Source organism: Gastrolobium bilobum, unplaced genomic scaffold (genome assembly GCF_033153095.1).
Source record: "Gastrolobium bilobum isolate Gb01-03AN ecotype WA unplaced genomic scaffold, APGP_CSIRO_Gbil_v1 utg85293, whole genome shotgun sequence".
NCBI lineage: Eukaryota > Viridiplantae > Streptophyta > Magnoliopsida > Fabales > Fabaceae > Gastrolobium > Gastrolobium bilobum.
This window is the reverse complement of record NW_026898908.1, coordinates 35,479-60,593: the sequence shown is the minus strand read 5'-3', so window position 1 is coordinate 60,593 and position 25,115 is coordinate 35,479. Positions and strand designations below refer to the sequence as shown.

At 37.3% G+C, this 25,115-nt stretch overlaps 1 protein-coding gene across 1 annotated transcript; it reads right to left on the bottom strand.

Moving 5' to 3' along the window:
* Positions 1-529: 529 nt before the first annotated feature.
* LOC133285322 (villin-3-like) lies at positions 530-24,506 on the bottom strand. The gene is made up of 20 exons (XM_061482536.1): positions 24,320-24,506; positions 21,138-21,244; positions 20,804-20,903; positions 20,368-20,436; positions 19,774-20,010; positions 19,527-19,704; positions 19,298-19,430; positions 18,184-18,343; positions 17,964-18,114; positions 17,775-17,875; positions 17,278-17,436; positions 8,095-8,163; positions 7,952-8,020; positions 7,726-7,863; positions 7,502-7,630; positions 1,656-1,803; positions 1,522-1,532; positions 1,262-1,402; positions 1,049-1,174; positions 530-598 (listed from the first exon to the last, which is right to left on the bottom strand). The coding sequence occupies exons 2-20, from the start codon at positions 21,191-21,193 to the stop codon at positions 530-532; spliced, it is 2,244 nt and encodes a 747-aa protein (XP_061338520.1). The 5' UTR covers positions 21,194-21,244; positions 24,320-24,506.
* Between the last annotated feature and the right edge of the window lie 609 nt (positions 24,507-25,115).

Sequence of the window (25,115 nt, the reverse complement as noted above, 5' to 3'; positions counted from 1 at the left end):
CCTACCAAGGAGCAAACAGCCGACATTCTCACCAAAGGATTACATAAACCCATCTTTGAGGATTTAATTAGCAAGTTGGGGATGATCAATATATATCTCCCAACTTGAGGGGGAGTGTAGAATATTCTAGAGTTTTTTACTTGTTTCTAGCTACTAGTATCTTTGAATGGTGTGATGCCTCTTCGGTTACTGTGTATTTTATTTATTACTTCATCTCCTTAACTACCTTGTAATATGTATAAAAAGAACCCTTTGGGGTGTCAATCTATATATGAAAAAAATACATTTCAGTCTTATATTACAATAGAACTTTATTGTATATTATTGTCCCAACAAAAATTAATGAATCTAAAGAAGCATTACATGAATTAGAATCTTCAGTTGTTGAATCTATGCAAGAAAAGACATTGCTCATAATAGAAGTTCAGTTTCAACTGCTGGTTTTAATGTAAATATAAAACTATATTATGTAAACTGAGTTACTTTGAATGGTTGAACAGCAGTTTTCCCAAGAAAATTAAACTGGGTACTATACCTCCACAGCATGGCCCATCCCAAAGAATAGTGACACTTTTTTCTGGAATGAGTTCCCTTGAACCTGCAATTTGTAAGGAAAATATTGCACGAGAAGTCAACAAATTTAAATACCTGAAACCCTAAATACAGAAGTTTGAATGGCTTAAGCCATTTGTCTTGTTATGTTGAATCACTTCTTCAAAAACATCACGTTCACCTCACCATTTTTTCAAATCACACATACATCTGATCTATTATTACAATGTCAATACACTACTAGCCCTAAGCAGCACTGCTTCATACATGGGAGCAGCCACTTTAGAGACTGTTATATTCAGAATTTTGTGAACTCTATAAGCGATGACATGAATATAATGGAATTTCGCTAAACAAGCCAGACAGCCAAGAAGTATCTTATGTTCTCAACCAACACCGACATGCAAAAAAAAAAAAGGACTTTAAAGCTAAAGCTAAAGAATAAGCCAAAAAAATTGATTTTTTACAGAAGAACAAACTGGAAATAAGTGCATACCATAGCTTTTGCATGATCCCAAGAAAAGTATGTTGTGAAAAAGCAAGGTTCGTTTCCTTCTGTTACTTTATATAGTGGCACATGTGGAGATAGTCCCTCCAGAGATGCAGCCATATCTATGTATTTCTGGGAAAGATTTTATAGTATATGTCAAGTATTTGAAGTAGGAGGAAATATGGGCAATAAAAGCCCTAAATTGTTTAGCATGTTTACCTGGCCAAATTCAAAAGCATTTTGCTTTTCTTTTGGGTCCACAGACTGACCAATCCAAATGAACACTTCTGCATGTGTGTCAAGTATGAGGATATCCTCTGTCAACAAATCATCTTGAGAGAAGTTGTAGATCTCCTCTACCTGCAGAGTAAAATAAAAATATATTTTAGAAGACATAAAGAACCCCAAAGGTTACTGCTGACAAATTTCCTAACCATAGGGGGAAATTTTAAATAATGAGATAGCAGTCACAAACTCACATGTAACTTTCCTGGTAGATCCACAGTGCAAACGAATAAACAAAATCAATAATGGTCAGTATAATCAAATATCAGTAACTATTGCATAACAGCATTTTATATGAATTTTGAAGTAACATGACGAGAAATGCTACCTTTATTAAATGAGAAAGTGAACAAATGAGGATCTCTAACAACCTCATTAGTGACTTTCTTGCTGGTGTAACTTTGTTTTCCTCCAAGTGCAAACCAAAAAGGTGAGCTTTCTGTTCCTTCTTTAGCATGCTTTAGAGTAACTCCTGGCTGAACATTGACATGTATTATATTAGTAAAGTAATGTATATGGGCAAAACAATCATTAAGTTCAAAAGTTAAATAAAGAAAAATAAATAAATAAATAAATAAGCAGAGTCACGGGCAAGAGTTAACTATCTACTGTGATGCACTTAGGTTTAACCACAAGGATATAGTCATCTCAAGTCAATTTGAATGATTTGATCTAGAGGTAATCAATGCTATATAAATAGAAGTTTAAAAGTTAACTAAAGAAATATAAAAACATTGCCAAAGGTACATGTTCTGAGTTTCATATGTAAAAGTGTTGAACCTTTTCCCTAAAACGTAAATCTTTAGTAGTTATAGTTAAATGTAAAAGAATACGTTGTATATTGATCTGTGTCAGGGAGTTACAATATATAGAGACCCTAATGGGCTTAAGTGTAAGGCCCAAACCTAATCCAAAACTAATCCTAATACAGTCAGAATACAGTCAGACGATTTACGGATAAGACAGAATCCAATCATATCTAATCAAATCTAATCATATCATATCTAATATTCTAACACTCCCCCTCAAGCTGGTGCGTATATATTATGAGCACCAAGCTTGTTACAAATGTATTCAACCCGAGGACCTCTAAGAGCTTTAGTGAAAACATCTGCTAGTTGATTAGACGAGTTGACAAAAGCTGTCTTGATTTCTCCTGACTGAATCTTTTCCCGAATGAAGTGACAATCAATCTCTATATGTTTGGTCCTCTCATGAAAAACAGGATTAGAGGATATATGTAGCGCAGCTTGATTATCACAGATGAGTGTCATGGGTTGTTTCTGTTCACAAAGATGAAGCTCCTGAATCAACTGCTTTAACCAGATCAACTCACAGGTAGTATTTGCCATTGCACGATACTCAGCTTCTGCACTAGATCGAGAAACAACAGGTTGTTTCTTGCTTTTCCATGAGATTAAGTTTCCTCCGAAGAAGACACAATAACCAGAAGTAGAGCGTCTGTCCGAGGGTGATCCTGCCCAATCGGCATCTGAGTAACCACAAATTTCTGTATTTCCCTGATCCGAATACAACAAACCTTTTCCTGGTGCTCCTTTGATGTATCGGAGGATCCTCACAGCAGCATCCCAATGTGAATCACAAGGGGAATCAAGGAACTGACTGGCCGTACTGACAGCGAAAGAAATATCTGGCCTAGTCACAGTAAGATAATTGAGCTTCCCAATCAGCCTTCGATAACGTCCAGGATCAGATAACGGCTCCCCCTGTCTGGGCAATAACTTAACATTAGGATCCATTGGTGTATCAACTGGTTTACACCCCAACATACCAGTCTCTTCTAGGATATCCAAGGCATACTTCCTTTGACAGATAGAAATGCCCTGTCTAGATTGCGCCACCTCAATTCCCAAGAAGTAACGCAGCTTCCCAAGGTCCTTTGTTTGAAATGCACTGAATAAATGTTGTTTTAACTGATGGATTCCGTCTTGATCACTTCCGGTGAGGATGATGTCATCAACATAGACTAACAAATAGATGCACTTGTTAGGAGATGTAATCCTATAGAATACATAATGGTCAACTTTACTGCGAATTAGGCCAAACGCCTGTACAACAGAACTGAAGCGACTGAACCATGCTCGAGGAGACTGCTTGAGACCATATAAGGATTTTCGAAGACGACATACCTTCCCAGACTCCCCCTGAGCAACAAAACCAGGTGGTTGCTCCATGTAAACTTCTTCTTGTAAATCACCATGAAGAAAGACATTTTTGATGTCAAGTTGAAGGAGTGGCCAGTGACGAACAGCAGCAAGGGCAAGAAATAGGCGGACGGACGCCATCTTAGCGACTGGAGAGAATGTATCGCTATAATCAAGGCCAAAGATTTGAGTAAAACCCTTGGCAACTAGGCGTGCCTTGAGACGATCAACATGGCCATCAGGTCCAACTTTCACAGTAAACACCCAGCGACAACCAACTATAGACTTCTCTGGAGGAGCAGAAACAAGGTCCCAAGTGCCATTGGTATGAAGTGCGGTCATCTCATCAAGCATCGCTTGGCGCCATCCTGGATGGGAAAGTGCTTCACCTGTGGTCTTAGGAATAGAAACAGAAGAAAGACTAGAAACAAAGGTGAAATGAGGAGCAGAAAGGCGATCATAGCTCAAGAAGGTATAAAGAGGATAAAGATTACGAGTAGTACGTGTACCTTTTCTTTGAGCAATGGGAAGAGCCTCTGGTGAAGGATCCGGAGGGGAAGAATCAACTGCAGAGGGCAATGAGTCAGCAGGGGTCGAGTCGACTGGAGGTACTGTCTTACGACGCTGATAAGTGAGAAGTGGATGGTCCTTAGGTACTGGAGCAATAGGTGATGGCTTATCTGGAGTAGAAGCACCTGCATCTGGCAAAGACAAGTCAAGAAAAGGAACAGGAAGAACATGATCAACCTGTGACAATGGAGATGGGATAGAATTAAAAGGTTGTTGATCAAAAAAGGTGACATCCGCGGAAACTAAGTAACGCTTGAGGTCAGGAGAGTAACAGCGATAACCCTTTTGAAGACGAGAATAACCAGGAAAATGCATTTAAAGGCTTTGGATGTTAACTTATCCTTACCAGGAGTGAGATCATGAACAAAACAGGTACAACCAAAAACATGTGGGGATAGAGGAAAGAGAGGAACATCTGGAAACAATAAGTTATGAGGAATATCATTATTAAGCACAGATGAAGGCATGCGGTTGATGAGAAAGCAAGAAGCAAGGACTGCATCAGCCCAGAAGTGAAGAGGAACATGCATGTGAATAAGAAGAGTCCTGGCAATCTCAATGAGATGTCTATTCTTACGTTCAGCTACTCCATTTTGTTGTGGAGTGTGAGGACAAGTGGTTTGGTGTAAAGTACCCTGTGTGGCTAAGTGAGAAAAGTCAACAGAAACATACTCCTTAGCATTATCACTACGTAAAATACGAATAGAAGCACCAAATTGAGTATGAATTTCAGCAGAAAACTTTTGATAAATAGAAAACAACTCAGAGCGGTTTTTCATTAAATAAATCCAAGTACAACGGGAGAAATCATCAATAAAGGTGACAAAATACCGAAAACCTAAAATAGACACACTACGACTAGGACCCCAAACATCTGAATGAATAATTGAAAAAGGAGCATCAGCTCGTTTATTGACTCGATTAGCAAAGGAGGAGCGTATGTGCTTTCCTTGCTGACATGACTGACAATCTAAAGTTTGAAGACCGGATAAAAGAGGAACCATCTTCTGTAATTTCGCAAGACTAGGATGCCCGAGACGACTGTGGATGAGCTGTGGAGATTCTGTGAGAGAACAAGCAACTGAAGGACTCGGCACATCAAGGTAGAACAGACCCCGTGACTCACGGCCCACTCCAATCATCTTCCCCGTACCCGGGTCCTGCACAGAAACAGAATGGTTTGAGAATGTGACAATACAATTAAGAGAATTGATCAATTTACTAACCGATATTAAATTATAAGGGATGTGAGGAATGTAATAGACAGATGTCAAGGTCAATGAGGAGGTTGGACAGATTTGTCCAATCCCATGAACGGGGGCCTTAGTTCCATCAGCAAGAGTAAAAGAGGGTAAATTATTAGAATATGTAAGGGAAGAAAAGAGTTCCTTATTACCACAGAGGTGATCAGTAGCACCTGAGTCAAATATCCAAGGACCAAGTGATGCAGAATGAGAAACACAAGCAACAGGATTACCAGTTTCTGAAGCAGAGGCCTGAGATTGAGGAGAGGACTTCCTGAGAAGGGCCTGGAATGCTGCATATTCTTCAGAGGAGAGAGAGACTGAACCATTTGAAGCAGTATCCGATTGAGCTACATTAGCAGCAAAAGAAGGTCGCATGTGAGGATACTTGGTGTAGCAGCGTTCCTCATAATGACCAAGTTGCTGACAGTAATGACAACGAGGTCGCTGACCACGTCCGACTGGACCTCCTGGGCCTCCTGGGCCACGACCTCCTGGGCTACGTCCTCCTGAGCCTCCTGGGCCCCGGCCTCCTGGGCCTCTACCTCGACCACGTCCACCTCCAATATGCCCGCGAAAATCAGTACGGGAAACTAGAGCAGTAGAATCAACAGCAGAAGACGATGCAGGAGCAGATTTCTTATTCAAATTCAGAAGACGCTGATACGTCATGGATAGATCAGGCTCCCCACTAGTCAAGATAGTATCACGAACATTATCATATTCTTCGGGAAGGCCAGAAAGTGTGGCAACCATAAAGAGACGTTCCACCTGTTTCCGATATGCAGTAGCATCAGTAGGGTAGGGCAGCATATCCAAATATGCCTGCATCAAAGAGCGACTCTTGCCAATATATGTCTCCATCTGAATGTCGGATGATTTGCTCAATTCCATAAACTGAGAGATGATGAAATAGAGCTGTTGAACATCATTAGTGTAGAGGTTTTTTGCTTCCTCCCACACTTCAGTGCAAGTTTGAAATGAATAAAAGATATCCAAGACAATCGGATCAATGGATTGCCAGAGGATACTCAGAAGTTGGTTGTCAATCTTTTCCCAATCAGACTTGTCCTCCTTAAGGACATCAGTAGACTTAGTTGTGAGATGGTTCCCATATCCTTGTCCAAAGAACCAAACTCGAACAGAGGTGGCCCAGTTCTTGTAATTAACAGATCCCTTCAATTTTGAAGAGGTAATGGACCCAATATTGGTAGAGATGATATTGGGAGAATTTCTCAAAGGAGGAGATGAAGACTTGACCTCCGAATGAATTGGAGGGTTTGCTGCCATATCAAATCACAAAGATACAAACCGAATAAAGAGAAACGAACCTGATCACCAATCAAGAAGAGGTGCGCACAAAAAAGTCAGACCCACAAAGAACCAACCACAGATCCAGAAAGAGGAGGAGAAGACGAGCTTCTCTGTCCAAGACCGGCCGGAAAAAGCCGCCGGAATAGTGCTCACGCGCCGGCAGAAGGTGGCGCGTGAAGCCCACGCGCAGAGAAGACTGGAGGCGCGTGAGAGCGCGTGACAACTCCGATGGTGGCCGGACTTCCACAGAGCAGGTCGCCGGAAGGAGAGGGTTCTGTTCGCGTTCGTTCCAGACTGAAAACTCGCCGGAAAAGTACTCTGGCAGCCTGAACAGTGGCTGACGGTGGCTGACGCTAGCTGATGGTGCTCCGGTGACTGTGGACACGTGCAGAAGATGCCTGGAGAGGACTTACAGCCTTTGATATCTTACCGGAAGGACGCACGGCAAAGAAAAGATGACTCCTAAGCAGTGGGCTTAGGTTTTAAAGCGAAGAACAAGATTTCTAAGCGGAAGCGAGGGTTCCCAGAACGAAATCGCTCTGGTACCAAGTTAAATGTAAAAGAATACGTTGTATATTGATCTGTGTCAGGGAGTTACAATATATAGAGACCCTAATGGGCTTAAGTGTAAGGCCCAAACCTAATCCAAACCTAATCCTAATACAGTCAGAATACAGTCAGACTATTTACGGATAAGACAGAATCCAATCATATCTAATCAAATCTAATCATATCATATCTAATATTCTAACAGTTATTAAACAATATACACTCAAATGAGTTTGAATTATACAAAATTGAGACTTGGTTATGCTTTAAAGATTATGATATGCATGAATAATTTAGCAGAAGATCCACAACATGGAGCCAATAAATCTTACCCTTAAAAATTCAGCAACCTTTGCTGCAAGCTGCTGCTGTTCAAAGGAACACTGATTTCCATGCCAAGTGAAAATTGTAGAGCCAGATTGCAGGACAAAACACTCGGTAGAATTCAATGATGATGGCACCTGAGCAAGAATAAAATAATTACAGTGGACAAGGGAAAAAAATAACTAGCAACATACTAATAATGAAAAAATCGAATAATATAATGGATACGTACAGCATCAACTTGCACTGCCTTATTGTTGTGAATGGAAGTTCCAGAAATTCTAATAAGTGCAATACACTCTAAGGTGTATGTCTCATCTGATAAACCTTTGTCTGCAATCATATTTTTGTATCCGGAGCTCAAACCTCCCTAAAACAGGCATAAGTTAAAGTAGTTAGTTTCACAAAGTTATACTAGATATGTCATTGAGAATACCATGTAGTCTTGCTAATGATACCTTAAGGACCACCATAGGTTGGAAAAGAGCAACAAACTGTGGTGGCTCTTTGCCTTCGAATATACGACCCTGCAAGAAACTACTATAATTATACACAATCTCCAAGCAACATCTCCAACGTTTTGACATTTGGATTACCATACCTGAACAGGTCTACCCTTTAATGAGTTGGACATTGTACTAGCCAATCGAGTAGCCGTTGTTTGGTCCTCCTGAATGGAAAATTCAACCAAGGTGAAAAGCATTCAAAAGTAATTTATTCTATTCCCAAATAAGTATTAATGGAGAAAATAAATTTTGAATAAGAAAGCACTAAGAAGCAATTAAGAAATAAATATTATTAACTAAAAAGGAATCATTTGTGGAATTGTAGTTAATGGTTTATGATAAGTCATATCTTTAAGGTGGAACCCGACTGCTACTTATATTGGGGAAAATTACCAAAAAGGAATTCATAGTACAAATATTTCTAGTTTAGGAGTAATCAACCCCTCAAGTGGTTGATTATGTAATAAGTGGTTTCTTATTAACCATTCTTTGAGCTAATTTAATCAGTTAAGCGGTCCTTCCTTAACTCAAGAAAGGCAATTGAATAACAGTTTGCAGATTTAATGTGTAGCAAAAGAAAAACGACACGTCTATGTAATTGATATTTTAATATACTATATTCTTCTAAAGGTCTACTCAGTTGTCATGTGTTATGCCGAGGAAGTTACAATCTAAGTTTTTGAATTGAGAAATTCAGTGTATAAAGGATCAAGACAAAACTTGGGTCATATATTATATAATTAGTGAAAACAATCAAGAGTATAAAATATGAGTTTAATATTTCTGCTTTTCAACATCAACATCAACAACACCTTTATCCCAAATTAATTGGGGTCGGTGGTAGATGAACCCACATGAAAGATACAAAACGGTTGAAAAAAAGTAAAAAAAAATAAAAAATAAATAAATAAATAAAAATACACAAATAAAATAATAAAATAAAATAAAATGAAATAAAAATATATGTATATATAAATAAATAAAAGTAAAAAAGAAAGGGACAAGAAGAAGTGGGGGAAATGAAGGGGAAAAGGACTAAAAAAGGACCATCTGGAACATAGGAATAACAGCGGGTCTAACCCTCCACCATACTTATAGCTTTTCTCCATTCCTTTCTAAGAAACATACTGTCCGCCAATCTATATCCCACTCCATTAAATCTTGTTTTACTACTTTCCCCCAAGTAAGCTTCGGCCTACCTCTGCCTCTTTTTGTGTTTAGCTCTTGGTAACAAACTTCTGTTCTTACAGGAGCATCCATGGGTCTTCTCATCACGTGCCCAAACCACCTCAATCTATGTTCTCTCATCTTCTCGGCTACCGGTACTACTCCGACCTTTCGTCGAATATCTTCTGTAGAAAATTAGAATTCAAACATGTTTCCGTTTTTATTTCCTATTAATTAGGATTGATTATGATTGATTAGGATTGATTATGATTGATTAGGATTAATTGTGATTGATTAGAATTGATTGTGATTAGGATTGTGATAGGATTGATTAGTCATCGCTTAGTCATTCTTAGCGATTCTTTCTTGTATAAATACTCACTCATGTAATTTATTCAATATCAATATACAAAAACTTCTTTTCAATATGGTATCAGAGCGGGTTCGTTCCTACCCTAATTCAAATCTGAAATAACCATCCAAACACTTCCATCACCGTCAAACACCTCCTAAACACTGCCTTGAATCTGTCCAACACAGAAACCTAGTTTACTGACTGACCTCCGATCAAAAAAGTGAGGTGACCATTCGACTCAGAAGGATCCGACAAGTCGACCGCCGCTGGACCCATCGCCGTCAGCCGCTGCACGCGCCACCACGCGCCGCCTTCCAGACGTTTTTTTTTCCGTCGCGACTTGCACAGACCTTCTCGCCGGCTTCTCCCCTTCCTGTTCCAGAGGTCAGATCAAAAGTTTACAAAACTTGATTTTTCATCAACGGTCAACCCTTCTCTTTTTATTCATGGCTTCCTCAAAACACTCTTTTTATTACCACGAGCAACCTCCTAAGGCCACTAGTCATGTGGTCCAGCAAGGTACAACTTTCCATGTTGATAGTCAAAATCATTGGATCCTTGATTCTGGAGCCTCTGATCATATGACAGGTAATCTTGGCTTGTTTTGTTCATACACTCCATATTCTGAACCTTCTCGGGTCAAGATCGCCGATGGCAGTTTTTCCCAGATTGCGGGACACGGCACCATTAAACTTTCTGAGCTGATTACTTTGACATCAGTTCTTTATGTTCCTTCTCTAACTTGTAATCTCATTTCCATTAGCAAGCTCACCTCTGAGTTGCATTGCTTTGCTAAATTCTTTCCACATGGTTGTGTTTTTCAGGAACAGGACTCGGAGAGGATGATTGGCAGTGCTAGAGAGGATGGTGGACTTTACTACTTTGAGGATGATGTGACTCATGAAGCTGTTTTCGTAGAAAAAAACTCTATGTTTCCTTTTGATTCATGTAATGATGTTATGCTGTGGCATCGTAGGCTAGGCCATCCAAATTTTATTTATCTTCAGAAGTTGTTGCCAAACTTATTTATTAATAAAAGTCCAAGTTTGTTTTCTTGTGATATTTGTCAACTTGCCAAGCATACTCGTGCTCATTATCCTTCTAAAGTTCACCATGACTCTTCCCCATTTTCCTTAACTCATAGCGACATATGGGGTCCCGCCCGTGTTAAAAATATTTCAGGTACTCGATGGTTCATTACCTTCATTGATGACCATTCTCGAGTTTGTTGGGTGTATCTTCTAAAGGATAAGTCTGATGCTGCATCCGTGTTTAAAAAATTTCATGCCATAATTCAAACCCAATTCCAAGTTGCTATACAAATTCTTCGTACAGATAATGGCAAAGAGTATTTTAACTCTATTCTTGGAGAATATCTTTCCCAACATGGCATCCTTCACCAAAGCTCGTGTCCTGACACACCCCAACAAAACGGAGTTGCGGAAAGAAAAAACCGACATCTCCTTGAAGTTGCTCGGGCTCTTATGTTTACCACGAGTGTTCCTAAATATCTTTGGGGAGAGGCAGTTCTCACTGCCTCGTATCTGATAAATCGAATGCCATCTCGCATTCTGAAATTTCAGTCTCCTCTTTCTAGTCTTGTTCGTATCTTCCCTTCCTTCCGAGGTGTCTCCTCCTTACCTCTCAAGTTATTTGGTTGTGTTGTATTTGTCCATATTCCCTCCCATCAACGGTCTAAGCTTGATCCTAAGTCTCTCCAGTGTGTCTTTATTGGTTATTCTCCTACTCAACGTGGCTATAAGTGTTATTCACCCTCTCTTCGTAAGGTCTTTGTCTCTATGGATGTCACTTTTTCTGAGAATGACCCTTTCTTCCCCTCGACTTCTCTTCAGGGGGAGTCTATAGGAGTAGATGAAGATCAGTCATGGGAACCTATTAATGCCACAGTATTACCTCTACTTTTAGAAACAGGGGGAGCTACAGAATCCTCACCATCAGGAGCCTCCTCAAAATGGGGACAAGTCTATAGCAGGCGAAAGCCTCCTCAAAGTGTGAATAACCCAGAGCCTCTACACTGCCAGGATTCTGAACCATGTTCTAGTTCCAGCACCCCAATACTTGAGTGTCATGGTGAAAATGATCTACACTTGCCCATTGCTCTCAGAAAAGGTACTCGATCTTGTACTACTCATCCTATTTCTAATCATATTTCATATGGAAAGTTGTCCCCAGGGTTTCGTGCTTTCAATACTATGTTGGATAGTACAAAGATACCAAGAAATATACATGAGGCTCTCAATGATAAAAAATGGAGGGATGCTGTCTTTGAAGAAATGAATGCTTTAGAAAGAAATGGAACTTGGGAGATAGTGACCCTACCCAAAGGAAAAAAGGCAGTAGGATGCAAATGGGTGTTTACAATAAAATTCAATGCAGATAATAGCATCAACAGATACAAGGCAAGATTGGTTGCAAAGGGTTTCACTCAGACTCATGGGATAGATTATCATGAGACTTTTGCTCCGGTTGCTAAAGTCAATACCATCCGAGTTCTCTTATCTCTTGCTGCCAATCTAGATTGGCCTCTGCAACAGTTAGATGTGAAGAATGCATTCCTAAATGGTGACTTACATGAAGAAGTCTATATGGATCCTCCACCTGGTTTTGAAAAGGGAAATGGATCAGTGTGTAAACTAAAAAAGTCTCTATATGGATTGAAACAGTCTCCCAGAGAATGGTTCGACAAATTCACACAAGCAGTCAAAAGAAGAGGCTTCATTCAAGCACAGACTGATCATACTCTCTTCCACAAACACTCTAAGGATGGTAAAATTGCTATTCTTATTGTATATGTAGATGATATAATTCTTACAGGTGATGATATTGAGGAATTGAACACCTTGAAGAAATTTCTAGCAGCTCAATTTGAACTCAAAGACCTTGGCACTCTCAAATATTTCCTTGGTATGGAAGTTGCTAGGAACAAAACAGGTATCACTCTAACACAAAAGAAATATGTTCTAGATCTTTTGTTGGAAACAGGAATGTTAGGGTGTAAACCTGCTGAGACACCTGTGGAACCTAATACCAAGTTAGGTATTGAAGATGGAAATGAGGTGGATAAAGAACAATATCAGCGATTGGTTGGTAAACTAATCTACTTATCTCATACGCGTCCTGACATTGCCTTTGCGGTGAGTATGATTAGTCAATTCATGCACTCACCCAAGGAGAAGCATCTTAGTGCAGTCTATAGGGTGCTTAGATACCTCAAGAATACTCCAGGAAGAGGATTATTCTTTAAAAAGGGGTATAAAAGGACAATTGAAATCTACACTGATGCAGATTGGGCAGGCTCATCAGTAGACAGAAGATCTACCTCAGGCTATTGCACCTATGTGTGGGGAAATCTTGTTACTTGGAGAAGCAAAAAGCAAACAGTGGTTGCAAGAAGTAGTGCTGAAGCAGAATTTCGAGCTTTAGCTCATGGAGTTTGTGAAGGAATCTGGTTGAGAAGACTTCTTCAAGAGTTGAAGATTTCATATTCCCTACCAATAAAACTATATTGTGACAACAAGGCAGCTGTTAGCATTGCTCAAAATCCTGTGCATCATGATCGAACAAAGCACGTGGAAGTTGATCGTCACTTCATCAAAGAAAAATTAGATGATGGAAGTGTGCATTTGATATATGTTCCAACCAAAGAGCAAACGGCAGATGTCCTTACCAAGGGCCTACACCGTCCAGCATTCGAAGACTTGATTGGCAAGTTGGGAATGATCAATATTTACCTCCCAACTTGAGGGGGAGTGTAGAAAATTAGAATTCAAACATGTTTCCGTTTTTATTTCCTATTAATTAGGATTGATTATGATTGATTAGGATTGATTATGATTGATTAGGATTAATTGTGATTGATTAGAATTGATTGTGATTAGGATTGTGATAGGATTGATTAGTCATCGCTTAGTCATTCTTAGCGATTCTTTCTTGTATAAATACTCACTCATGTAATTTATTCAATATCAATATACAAAAACTTCTTTTCAATATCTTCATTTCTTATCTTATCCATCCTTGTGTACCCACACATCCACCTTAACATCCTCATCTCTGCTACTCCCATCTTATGCTCATGTTGCCTATGTGCTGGCCAGCATTCCGCTCCATATAGCATTGCCGGTCGTACTGCCGTTTTATAGAATTTTCCTTTTAACTTCAGGGGAATTTTGCGGTCACACAAAAATGCAGATGCACTACGCCATTTCATCCACCCTGCTCTGATTCTGTGATTTACATCCTCATCAATCTCTCCACCATTTTGTAAAATGGAGCCCAAGTATTTAAAAGCATTTTTTTTGGGTACCTCTTGACCATTTAGATGCACAGGTTCTTGGTCCTCATCTTGTACCAGAGAAAACTCACACTTCAGATACTCAGTCTTGCTTCGACTTAATGTGAATCCTCTGGATTCCAATGTGCTTCTCCACAATTCAAGTTTTCTATTAACACCCTCCTTGCTCTCATCAATAAGCACAATATCGTCTGCAAAAAGCATACACCATGGCACTTCCTCTTGAATATCTTTTGTTAGTTCATCCATAACTAAGGCAAATAGGTAAGGACTTAGAGCCGACCCTTGGTGTACACCTACCATGATAGGAAAATAACTTGATGATCTGTTACAAGCTTTTACACATGTAGTAGCCCCATCATACATATCCTTTACATACTTTAATGGAACCTTTTTCTTCTCCAGGACCCACCATAAAACTTTCCTTGGAACCCTATCGTATGCTTTCTCAAGGTCTATGAACACCATATGCAAGTCCTTCTTCTTTTCTGCTTTTACTGTAGAAAAAATTTCCCTATGGGACCCACACAATTTTATGTCAATGTGGCAGAGAAATTTTTTTTGCAGCAAAAGCAGAAACATATTTCCCATAAAATATAGAACCATAAACAGAATCCCAGCTTGCCAATTTGACCATGTATGCAGGCCAAACTCGGAGCAAAAGCGTGGGCTATTTTTTAGAGTTACTGATAGGACACCAACAACAGGGGTGTATTATAGTAAAGGGTTAGCATCTCTTTCATTGACTGAGTGAGCAAATTGGTTAAAAGGAAATGTTCTAGAACCTGTTAGGAGGAATATTGTGTAACAACACAAATGGGCATATGAGGTTAAATAGGGAATGGCAAGAAGGATAGTCAGACTTTTGGTAGAATTGGAATTGGGATTTTGGGAGAGAACAGTAGCCCCTAGTCATTTGTTTCTTTTATGCAGTTTACTCTGTAACACATTTCCTTACTCTGTAATTTCCTTTACTTTGTAATTCCCTTCATTATGTACTGTTGCCTGTTTCTCACTAGAATCAGTTTAGAGAAATGCAAATCCAGTGTTTTAGTTTCCAATATTTCTCTTCTTGTTTCTAGTACCTGACAATTGGTATTAGAGCATTGATCTAGGAGCTGTGGTCCAAAAAAAAAAAAAAATCAGAATGAAAGCCTTGAAAATAGGATGAGCATACTAGAATATTTGGAGGAAAGAATGAGCCGCATAGAAGAAAGAAATATGGAGATATTGAAGCTCATAAGTGTTCTCGAGAACACCGTCAACAGAGATTGATTTCACAGAAGACGAGCGGACAAAAGATGAGATGGAATAGAGGAATTGAGCCAACAATTTACTAAAAATTTTCAGATCTATGACAATCAGAAAATGGAAAAGGAGGACTGGAAGATGCAGTACATCCCTAAGAGGAACGAGCTGCTGCGAACGAATGAGAAACGGGAAGATGGACAAGCCAAGTCAGGTTTAAAAAATTGGGCCAAATTACTGCTGTAACGGGCCAGGCTCAAAATGCTGTTAAGTTGCTCCAAAACACATGTCAATGAAACCCCTGTTCTTTGTACAAGTTGGGCTTGTGAGTCAGATTATGCAGATCCAACAAAATCACCAACAGAGCCCACATCTAAGCCACCAATGGAGAGTGACCAGCCAAAGGAAGAGCCCCTTGACAAAGAAAACATTGAACTTCCAGCATCGCATGAAGCTGAAAGGGCAAATCAGGTGAATTCATTACCCTCTGAATTTGTTGAAATTAAAATTGAGGGCATTCCCGAAAGAAGGTCCAACCTAATTCCCAGCCTTCATGACACCCAACTTGAATAACTGGAACTTGCTGCCTCGTCCAAAGCTTATCAAGGTAAACCAGAAACCAAACCCTCGACTGTTGCTAGACTTGTTAGGAGGAATATTGTGTAACAACACACATGGGCATATGAGGTTAAATAAGGAATGTCAAGAAGAATATTCAGACTTTTGGTAGAATTGGAATTGGGATTTCGGGAGAGAACAGTAGCCTCCCAAATGCTACTAAGTCATTTGTTTCTTTTCTGCAGTTTAATTTGTAACACATTTCTTTAATCCATAATTTTACTTTAATTTGTGATTCCCTTCATTATGTAGTGTTTCCTGTTTCTCACTAGAATCTATTTAGAGAAATGCAAATTCAGTGTTTTAGTTTCCAATATTTCTCTTCTTGTTTCTAGTACCTAAGAGTTACATACCAAAACAATCCATTAAGAGAACGATAGAAACTTTGTCCTATTAAAGATCTTACCTTTCACACTTTCATGTAGTACATACACGCACAAGAAAGGAGGATTTAAAAATAAAAAAGAAAGAAAGATTGATTCCAAGTGAACAGGAAAGAACAAGGCTACCCAGTTCCTCAACATAAGGCAATTCTTCAATAAGTCTATAATTTGTGCTTTGCTTTGTACTTGGTAACAAGCTAAATTTTTACTTCAAAAATCCCTGGTTTTCAAGAATCCTGTTTTTCATAGTAATCTTATTTCCCTAAGCATGAAGATTCCAATAAATGTGATATGGAGTTTTTATCCCCAAATAAAAGAAAGAAAGATTTATGGAGAGGACATATGGGCATTCTGACACCAAATACTGTCTGTCAAGACATATTGCTTAATATGATTTGTACAGTGTTAGGTTCTAGGGTCAAGAGAGAAGGATTGAGAAATGAAACTTGTATTAATTAGATTGAGTCCAACACAGATCCAATCAGAAAATTACTCTGTATGTCTTTAAGGGGAAGTTACAAGATTGAGAAGGGAAATAACAGATAATAGAGAAATACATGACTGGAAATTAAAGAAAACAGAACTGATATCCAGAACAGTTTGAGAGGTTCTAGTTCTCTCCCAAGAGCCCAAGAGTTTCCACTTTTCCAAGATACCCTCAAAATGGTCTTTCCTCCTCTATATATTCCAGCCATCATGTGATGCTAAAAATGTAACCCCAACCAACTGATTCCCTGCCAAACAACTAATGCTGACTCAGCTCCTGTAATTGGCAACAATCCGATGTGTCTCTCGCTCTCATACACCTTCCCAAACTTTCTACTTGGCAGAACCGTATACAGATATAGACTGCTTGATATGGAATGTCAAGCACTGTAACACTATTCCACGAATTATGCTAACTGATAATAACATAGTTTTTGACCACATCTATCCAAGATATTGCCACCACTAATAAAAGCTAAGAGATTTTGTAGTCTATCCCCTAGTAGAGTTATTCTAGGTTCAGAATGTCAATGACAACCACAAATTCAAATCCAACAGTAAGTTTAAAGGAAAAAAAAAAACAATTTGCCTAAGCATGGAAATTCTTGGTCAGTCTTAACAGTGTTAGCACTGAAAAGTAAATGGCAAATAGAAATTACAATGGTCACAATATATTTTGAGCTCAAATCAGAAAGACATAAATTACCTCGATGCTGTCTTTGCCAAACCAACAACACAAGAAGTAGTCTTCCTTCCTCTCACCAGAGTGGTACGTGTACAGTACAATGTAACAATCTCCACTATAAAATTTACCAATATCCTCCTTCAACAATGGAGTCTTAGCACTTCCGTTAATCCGCCATACCTGAAAATTTAAATAATATTACATATTCACAAGTGTCAATTTAATTAAGCCAAGGAAACTGTTAATACTGTATTCTTTTTTCTTTAAAAAAAAAATTCATTTTTACTTTTTTTCTTCTTTTTTTCTCTTATGCATTTTTCTCTTATATATCTTTGTTTTATTTTTTATAATTCTTTCTAATTTTTAATTTTCAATTTTTATTTCTAGTGTTTTTATTTTATTTTATTTTTTTTCTCTCAATCTTTTCTTCCTTTTCATTATCATTGGCCACCGACCCAAACTGATTTGGGATAAAGATGTTGTTGAAGGAAACTTCATAGAAAAAATTATAAACCCACCTCCTTCTTTCCACTTCCTTCAAGCAAAGGTGGAATTTCCTCATTTACAGGGGTACCTTTTGTCGTTCCTTTCACACCCATACCTTGTTGCTTAAGCAATGCTGGCAGTAAATAAAATAGCACACATGTGAGAATGGCTAGTTAGACCAAAGGCAGCACAAAGTACAAGTGAGAATAAATTATGGGCACCTGCAACTTTTCCTCTTCCTTCCTCAGCACCGTTAGTAGCAGATCCTGATGGCCAAGAATCAAAGTTGGACTTAAATGAATGTGTCTCATAACCTTGAATAACCCTCGTTATCCTTGTAGATTTTGGCCTATTTTGGCTTGCAACAAACTCCTGGTAATATTAATAAATTTAATGAATCCACTTTTAACTAACACATGAAGAACTAGATTCTACAATTACCTCAGCTGCTTGGCAAGCTACTTTTCGTTCTTCAACTTGCGTTACCCGGCCAACCCAGACAAACACCTCAGCACCGCAGTCCAGTAAATAGCATTTGTTATTTTCCAACAGTGATTTAGAAAGTTCCCCTTCCACAGACTTGACCTCACCATCAATTATACTACAAGGACAAGTTATATGAAGTTATTTTTCGTTTTAATTATCAGTATGTACCACTGCCAATGACCATGTCCAAAATATCTGTTACACTAATCAACACATTATGATGTCACAAACTTCAATGAATTATTTCAGGAAAAAACTATTAAAGAAAAAAAATGTTAGAAAATAAGTATTTTAGTAATGTGATGGTGATATTGAATAACAGAAATAAATTATCCCAAGTATAAGTCACCAAGCAGCAAAGAAAAGACATCTTTGTGCTTCAGACAGAATTAGAAGATTTTAAAAGTCCATAATTTTATTCAAAACCTCCTCATGTCACATGAAAAACACTCAGACAATGAGCAAAAAAATATATGAATGCATATTTCTTAGCACAAGCATCTGCTATCTATAATGATTTATTATTTAAAGATTTATATACAAGTAATATACAGAAAGGGAACTATGAATCAACAACCAGTAAAACCCAAGGTAGGAGGGATCAGTGCATGGACCAAACAATGAAAGTAGGCTCTATCACAAGCCAAAATTTTCAAAAAATATATTTAGAGCAAGGTCTTTTTAATGGTTTCTCTTAAAGTTTTCTCTGATTTTCCTCTACACTTTTCAATCAGACTATCTTACATTGGATCCATTTTTGCACTGGGTCTCTATTGGTCTTCTTCTCAAATTGACCCAATAAGAGCTAATTGTATCTTCCTTTAAAAGTGATATAACAAAGCAACTTATTATAAATAAATTTTATAAACTTCTTTGATCTTACTAGCAAGCGAGATGAATTCAGACTTAAAATGAAATTATACAGAAACTAACAAATTCCTTTGTTTTGATTGCATAATTTTATCTTAATTAAAAAACTACCAATTTAGAAGTATGATCTTTTTGAAACAGGTGCTTAAGGGAAAACACGGAGTAGGGGAAGGGGGTGAGGACGATGAAATCAACATACCTATAAAGCTGAGCAGGAGTTGCCTCTGGAATGATATCATCCTCGCTGATTACCTTCTTTCCAATAGGAGCAAAACCACCGAAGAGGACCCAAAATTCACCAGAGTCTGACTCAGTATCTAACTTGCCATCATCTGCAATGAGGGATATATTTTATAAATTAACAAACAAATCAATATGCATCTGAAGAAAAGATATACAGAATTATATAATAGGAAAAGTACCCTTACCAACAATTGCAACGTCACATTTTCCTTCATGATATTTTTCCTTAAGAAACTGTATAACTTCCAAAGCCTTGGCTCTTTCCTGAATATTGGAATTTGCACCATTGAATTGATAGATCTTATTCTGAGTGTCTAGGATGAATACATCATCATGGTTCAACGAAGACCTTGCAAAAGGGACCTGCCAAAGCAAAATGTTAATTTATATGTACTCTGAAATAATGAAGTTCATGAATATAGAACACTAAACCTGTCTCAATTTGACAACTCTTTTCCCCCTGCATATATACAAACGTGTTTGAAACTCCTCTTCTTCAGGTTTTCTAAATCCAGATGCAACACCCCCCTCTAATGGTATTATACAGGGCTTAAAGTATGACAAAAGCTTGTCTGATTCATGTCCTTGGATTTCCCTGTGCTGCACTGCACGCCCTCCAAGAGCTGCATCAAGTTCAACAGTTTTAATGGCTGCTGTTCCGGCCTCATCCTACAAGAAAAACCACAACGGCAGCAAAGATAATTTTTTCGTTAAAAAGATTCTTTTGTCAAAAAGATAATGTTCAAGAATTTCCAAAATGTGAATCACGGAACCCCAGGTCTTTTGAAAACTAAAATGGTGGATTCAACACATCTAAATACTTCTAAGAAAAGGGACAGTAAAGAAAAAAACTGAAACCAAATAGAGAGATAAATAACCTTGGAACAGTATTTTTTTTTAAAATCATAATACTACAAGGTTCAACATTCTAGTCACCTCTTTATTTACAAGGAAAATAAAAAACTAACACAAGCTGCATCAGGCAAGAACCAGGATGGGGATGAGGAGGGTTAAGTCGAATCTTACCTGACTTGTATCCTTTCCAATCCAGAAGTGTAAGTCATAAAAATAAGTGCCTCCTTTGCCTTGTGTTGTCTGCAAGTATACATGAAATGAACACCCAAAATTGAAGGATAGAAACCTATCTTCCAACACTACTAGAAGTTATGTTGTTCTGAATCCATATTTTCACAAGAGGAGGAATTGCATTAAAACCTCAAGAATTATAAGTTGAAATTAGTCAAAAGTTTTCGATAAACCATTGAGAATGAAAGTATCATTTTTCTATTATGCTGTTCACGTGTTTTGACTGAGAATCGTAATATGAAAATGGCCATGATATTGTCTGTTACAATCTAGGGAACCAAAGAAGTTGTTATTTATGGCATTGTGCACAGCCTAAACAGACACACCACATACAGCCATACATAAACAGATCTAAGGTATTGTATATAGCTCACACCTGCAAGATGATGTAGGAATCTCCCATGTAGAATTTCCCATGTTCAGATTTGGGCAATGGAACTGGCTGAAAATTCTCAATCCTCCATATTTCAGTCCCTCTACCACAAGTTAAGTTTTAAAACTCTTAAATATAGTATATTCAATATATAACAATATAACATTAATAAGTCATGCTTATTGCTGAAGATTAATTATATATGGTTTGAATATTCTCTCGGAAGTAAACATTTCTATTAGTTTCCCCTTTAACTTTCTTCATGAAGAAAATCTAAAAGGAAGAATTATAATTTCATCAAGTTATTTGTATAAATCACCCATTACTTAAAGGATACACTCTTTGACCCACTCCCTGGAATGCAGGATCCAAAATTTTTGTAGAGCTAGTCATGGATAAAAGTTCCTTCTAAAGTACTCCTTTTCTTTTCAGCAAACAAGATGTCTGTAAATGACAAAGTAATCCGCTGCATGAGAAAAACAGAGATAATGATAAATAAGCAAGAGAAAACCATCTAGCACTATGAAGATAAAGTTGTTGCATCCACTGATACTACAATATCAGGCAAATTAGTCATAATCAAAGTTTACAAGTATCGAGTGTGAAGAACAGCAGTACCCACAAGCCTTCATTTCCCAAAAATATTTTATATGTCTATCATCTATCATAATCATCATAAGGATCAACAGACCATGAGCAAGGCTAACTGACTTCCTTGTCTCTTTTTGGAGAACTCAATCACAAAAAGCTAGCTTTCCAACAGATACTTTTAATACAAATTGACTTTTATATCTTCTATATCATTATATGCACAAATCACTGATTTATAAATTTGGAAAATGACTTTAATCAAGGAACTCATAACAACATAGGTCAACTGTGATGGGTAAGGAGTAAAGACATTGTATTAAAGATAATCAGTTCTCCTTTAAAAGAGAAAGAAAAAAAGGATCTTCATAATAAGAAAACTCCTTACTTTTTCATAATATATTGTAAAAAAATTCAGTTTTTATGTTTATTATACAGATTAGAGGTTTAAATTATTCTAGAAAACATTATGAAATAAAGAAAAAGGGAACTTATGTTGGCATTTAATGAAGATTTGCAGCGGATCTTGAATGCATGTCAACCGCAAAGAGTGGCTTAAGAATCTAAATTCATGTTCAAAACAAGTTTTGGGATGTCAAAACTCGGTAGTCCAACCAAATGGTCTACAGGCTTTCAGAACCATATATGAAAACAGAAATAAGCTTAGACATGCTAGCATTAAAAATACATAGAAAACAGGAAATAAAAAGGCAGACAATGAGACCTGAAAGAACTCCAGTAGAAATAAACTGATTTATTAATTCAGGAAATTAAAGATTTATTGATAAGATACCACAAGAGAAAATAGTAACACCTTCGAACAAGACATGAATATGATCTGTGTTCAAGCATGTCTGTAAAAAAGTAGCTAATAACAGCAGAAATCAAATAAGCAGCTTTCCTAATTTTAGTTGAGCAACAGTTTTCACTTGATTATTGTTAGATATATAGGGATGTTTCCTTTAGTCTCATTGTTTTAGTTTTGTATCTTTAGCTTTATGCATTGACAGCTGTAAAAGCTAGTAAAATGAGTTCTCTTTACTTAATAAAATTTAGTGCCTGAACAAAACATGAACTCCATTCTTCACCTTTGGGTTCATCTCTCTTTTAATACCTATCATTTATTCTCCTATGGTAGGATCCTAGTTTCAAAAACTGAATTCTTCTATTATCAAAAAAATAAAAAATAAAAATAAAAAATCTTTCGCTTCAATCTATTAGCAAAGATGAGAATAAAAATTGGATATACTGAACAGTGGGATTTTATTTTATTTAGTTATTTTTGATTGAGTTGTATATCAGAAGAAAGCATAACTAACAACTTACTAATTTTTTTAGCCAGAAGCATCTCCTCTGTAATGTAAACAATTTTCTAGCATTGAGAATATATTACTTAGCAAGCACATATTTTTATGTCCTATTCAATGAAGTTTACAATCTTGATATTCTACTAAACATATGGTTAACTGGTTTTCAATTTTGCATGCTAACATACTTCAAATGTACCTTTCATAACAAGGTTTAGTCTATTTTCATCAGCCTCAAGTAGTGTTTAAGATAGTAACAAATTAAAATATTTTTAAGTAATATTCTTCAGATAAAAATATCTGGTTAATATGTCTTAATCAAGCATCCATGTTAGGCAGTAACAAGCAGAATATTTCATCAGCCTCAGAATTTCTTCATATCATTCATACTCTCCAAAGCCTTTCTCTTAAAGTCAACAACAACCTTTGATTAGTTTCCTTACTCAACTTTAACCAACAGTGACATATGACATTATGACTAATAAGATTCAGCCCTGAAGTACCAATAAAGAAAACTATATTGTTTTCTCTTTTTTCTTTTTCCTCTTTGCATTCGCAATTTAATGCACATGAGAATACTCCCAGTCTCCCACAGTTGCATTGTTTTTGCTTTATATTCAGATCATTTTATTTTTTTTGGATCCCCCCCCCCCCCCCCGAACAAAAAAAAAAGTAATCCCCCATAAGTTTCCTATGGACTAATACAGAGTTTGGGACAGGTCCAGGGTACTAGGGAGGATCTATATTCAGAACATTGTCTCTCAACTTTAGATTACTTCTGTGACTAATGAAGCAAATATCGACAACTTCCCCTTTACCAGAATAATCCATCTATGCCATGTTCCAAGATTCCCATTTCTCTAATTAGGCAGATACTGTAAACTGAGAGCAGCATTACCAACCTAAAGTGCTCTACATCTAAATTGCTTCAAATACTTAAGCAAATAATTGCTCTTCCACCGATTGCTCCACCACACAACATGTCTCAAACGAAAGTCACTAATAGCCAACTGGGTTAAGCATTCCATATTTTCAAATTCTATTCAGCATTTCAAAATCTGAGAAGATATCTACTAATACATTTACAGCTATGCACTTAAAAGCCCATATAATAACTTGATCGGAGCTAAGGATCAAATAGCAATAAAAATATATAAAAACGAAGGATTTAAAACTACAATAAAACTAAGATCTACCAGGACCGTTTGTCTAATGCTCATTCAACCATTTTCTCCCTCAAATTAAAAGCAAACAAAAAACATAGCAATTGATCGAAGCTTCGAAATAAAAAATCAAAAATCACAATAAACGCAGGAAAGCGTGAGATCACACCAAAAACAAACAAGCAAACAAAACTAAAAAAGATGAAAAATCAAAAACTGAACCCAAACCGAAAAGCAAACACAACAAAAAAATCGCATCAAAGTTACCACAACATCATGGAGACACAGATCACCGCTCACGACACTTGATAAAATCAGAAAACAAAAATAAAACCGAATCAGATAACAAAACAGTGAAGAAGAAGGAGAAAAAAGAAAGAGTGAGATCAGAAATTACAGATAGCATTAACATGTGTGAATGGAATTGAATTGACCAAAGTGATAATTCAATTGACGTTTACCTGAGATCTCAGCGGTGATGATGGATTTTTTAGAAGAAGAAGAAAGTTGGAAAGGAAAGTGAATAATTGATGTGGCTGTGCGTTGTCTTTCTCTCTCTCTCTCACTTTAACTTTTTTGAGCCTTTTGAGATTTGCAATTCAGAGAGAAAGAGTTGCAGAGAGAAAAGGGTGTGTTGCTATGTATGGATAAAATTATGACGACGATGAATGAAAAGGGTGGTGAAACAGAATGTGAAAGAAAGAAAGAAAAATAGATAAACAAACCAATAACAGATAGAGAGAGAAAGAGTATGTGAGAAGGTTTTTATTGTGATTGTTGTTATTTGTTAAGACGAAATTAAGGCAATGTCGCAATGATATTGATCCGTCTGTACTAAAATAAAAATAAAAAAAAGGCAATGATCCGTTCACAGTACCATTGCCACCGAGGCACCGACCATTATTCCTGCTCTTTCTCTTTGCTTATGCGTTTTATTATTATTATTATTTTTGGTAGACTTATGCGTATTATTTTAATGGGATAGGATATTCTAATAATTAATTAGGATTACTATTAATGTTATTACCAATCAATTTCATCGTTAGATTAATTATGTTGATCAAACAGTTATATTTATTTCCATATTTGTATGGTTATGATCAGTGTTTTAAAACCCGGCTCGGACCGGCCGGGCCGACCCGGGACTCGGTGACCTGGTGGATTCCTCGGTCCGAGCGGGTAGTTAGACCGGTTATGCAGTCAGTCCGAATTGGATCGGTTGACCCGGCCGAAACCCGGTGACCCGGTTGACTCGGG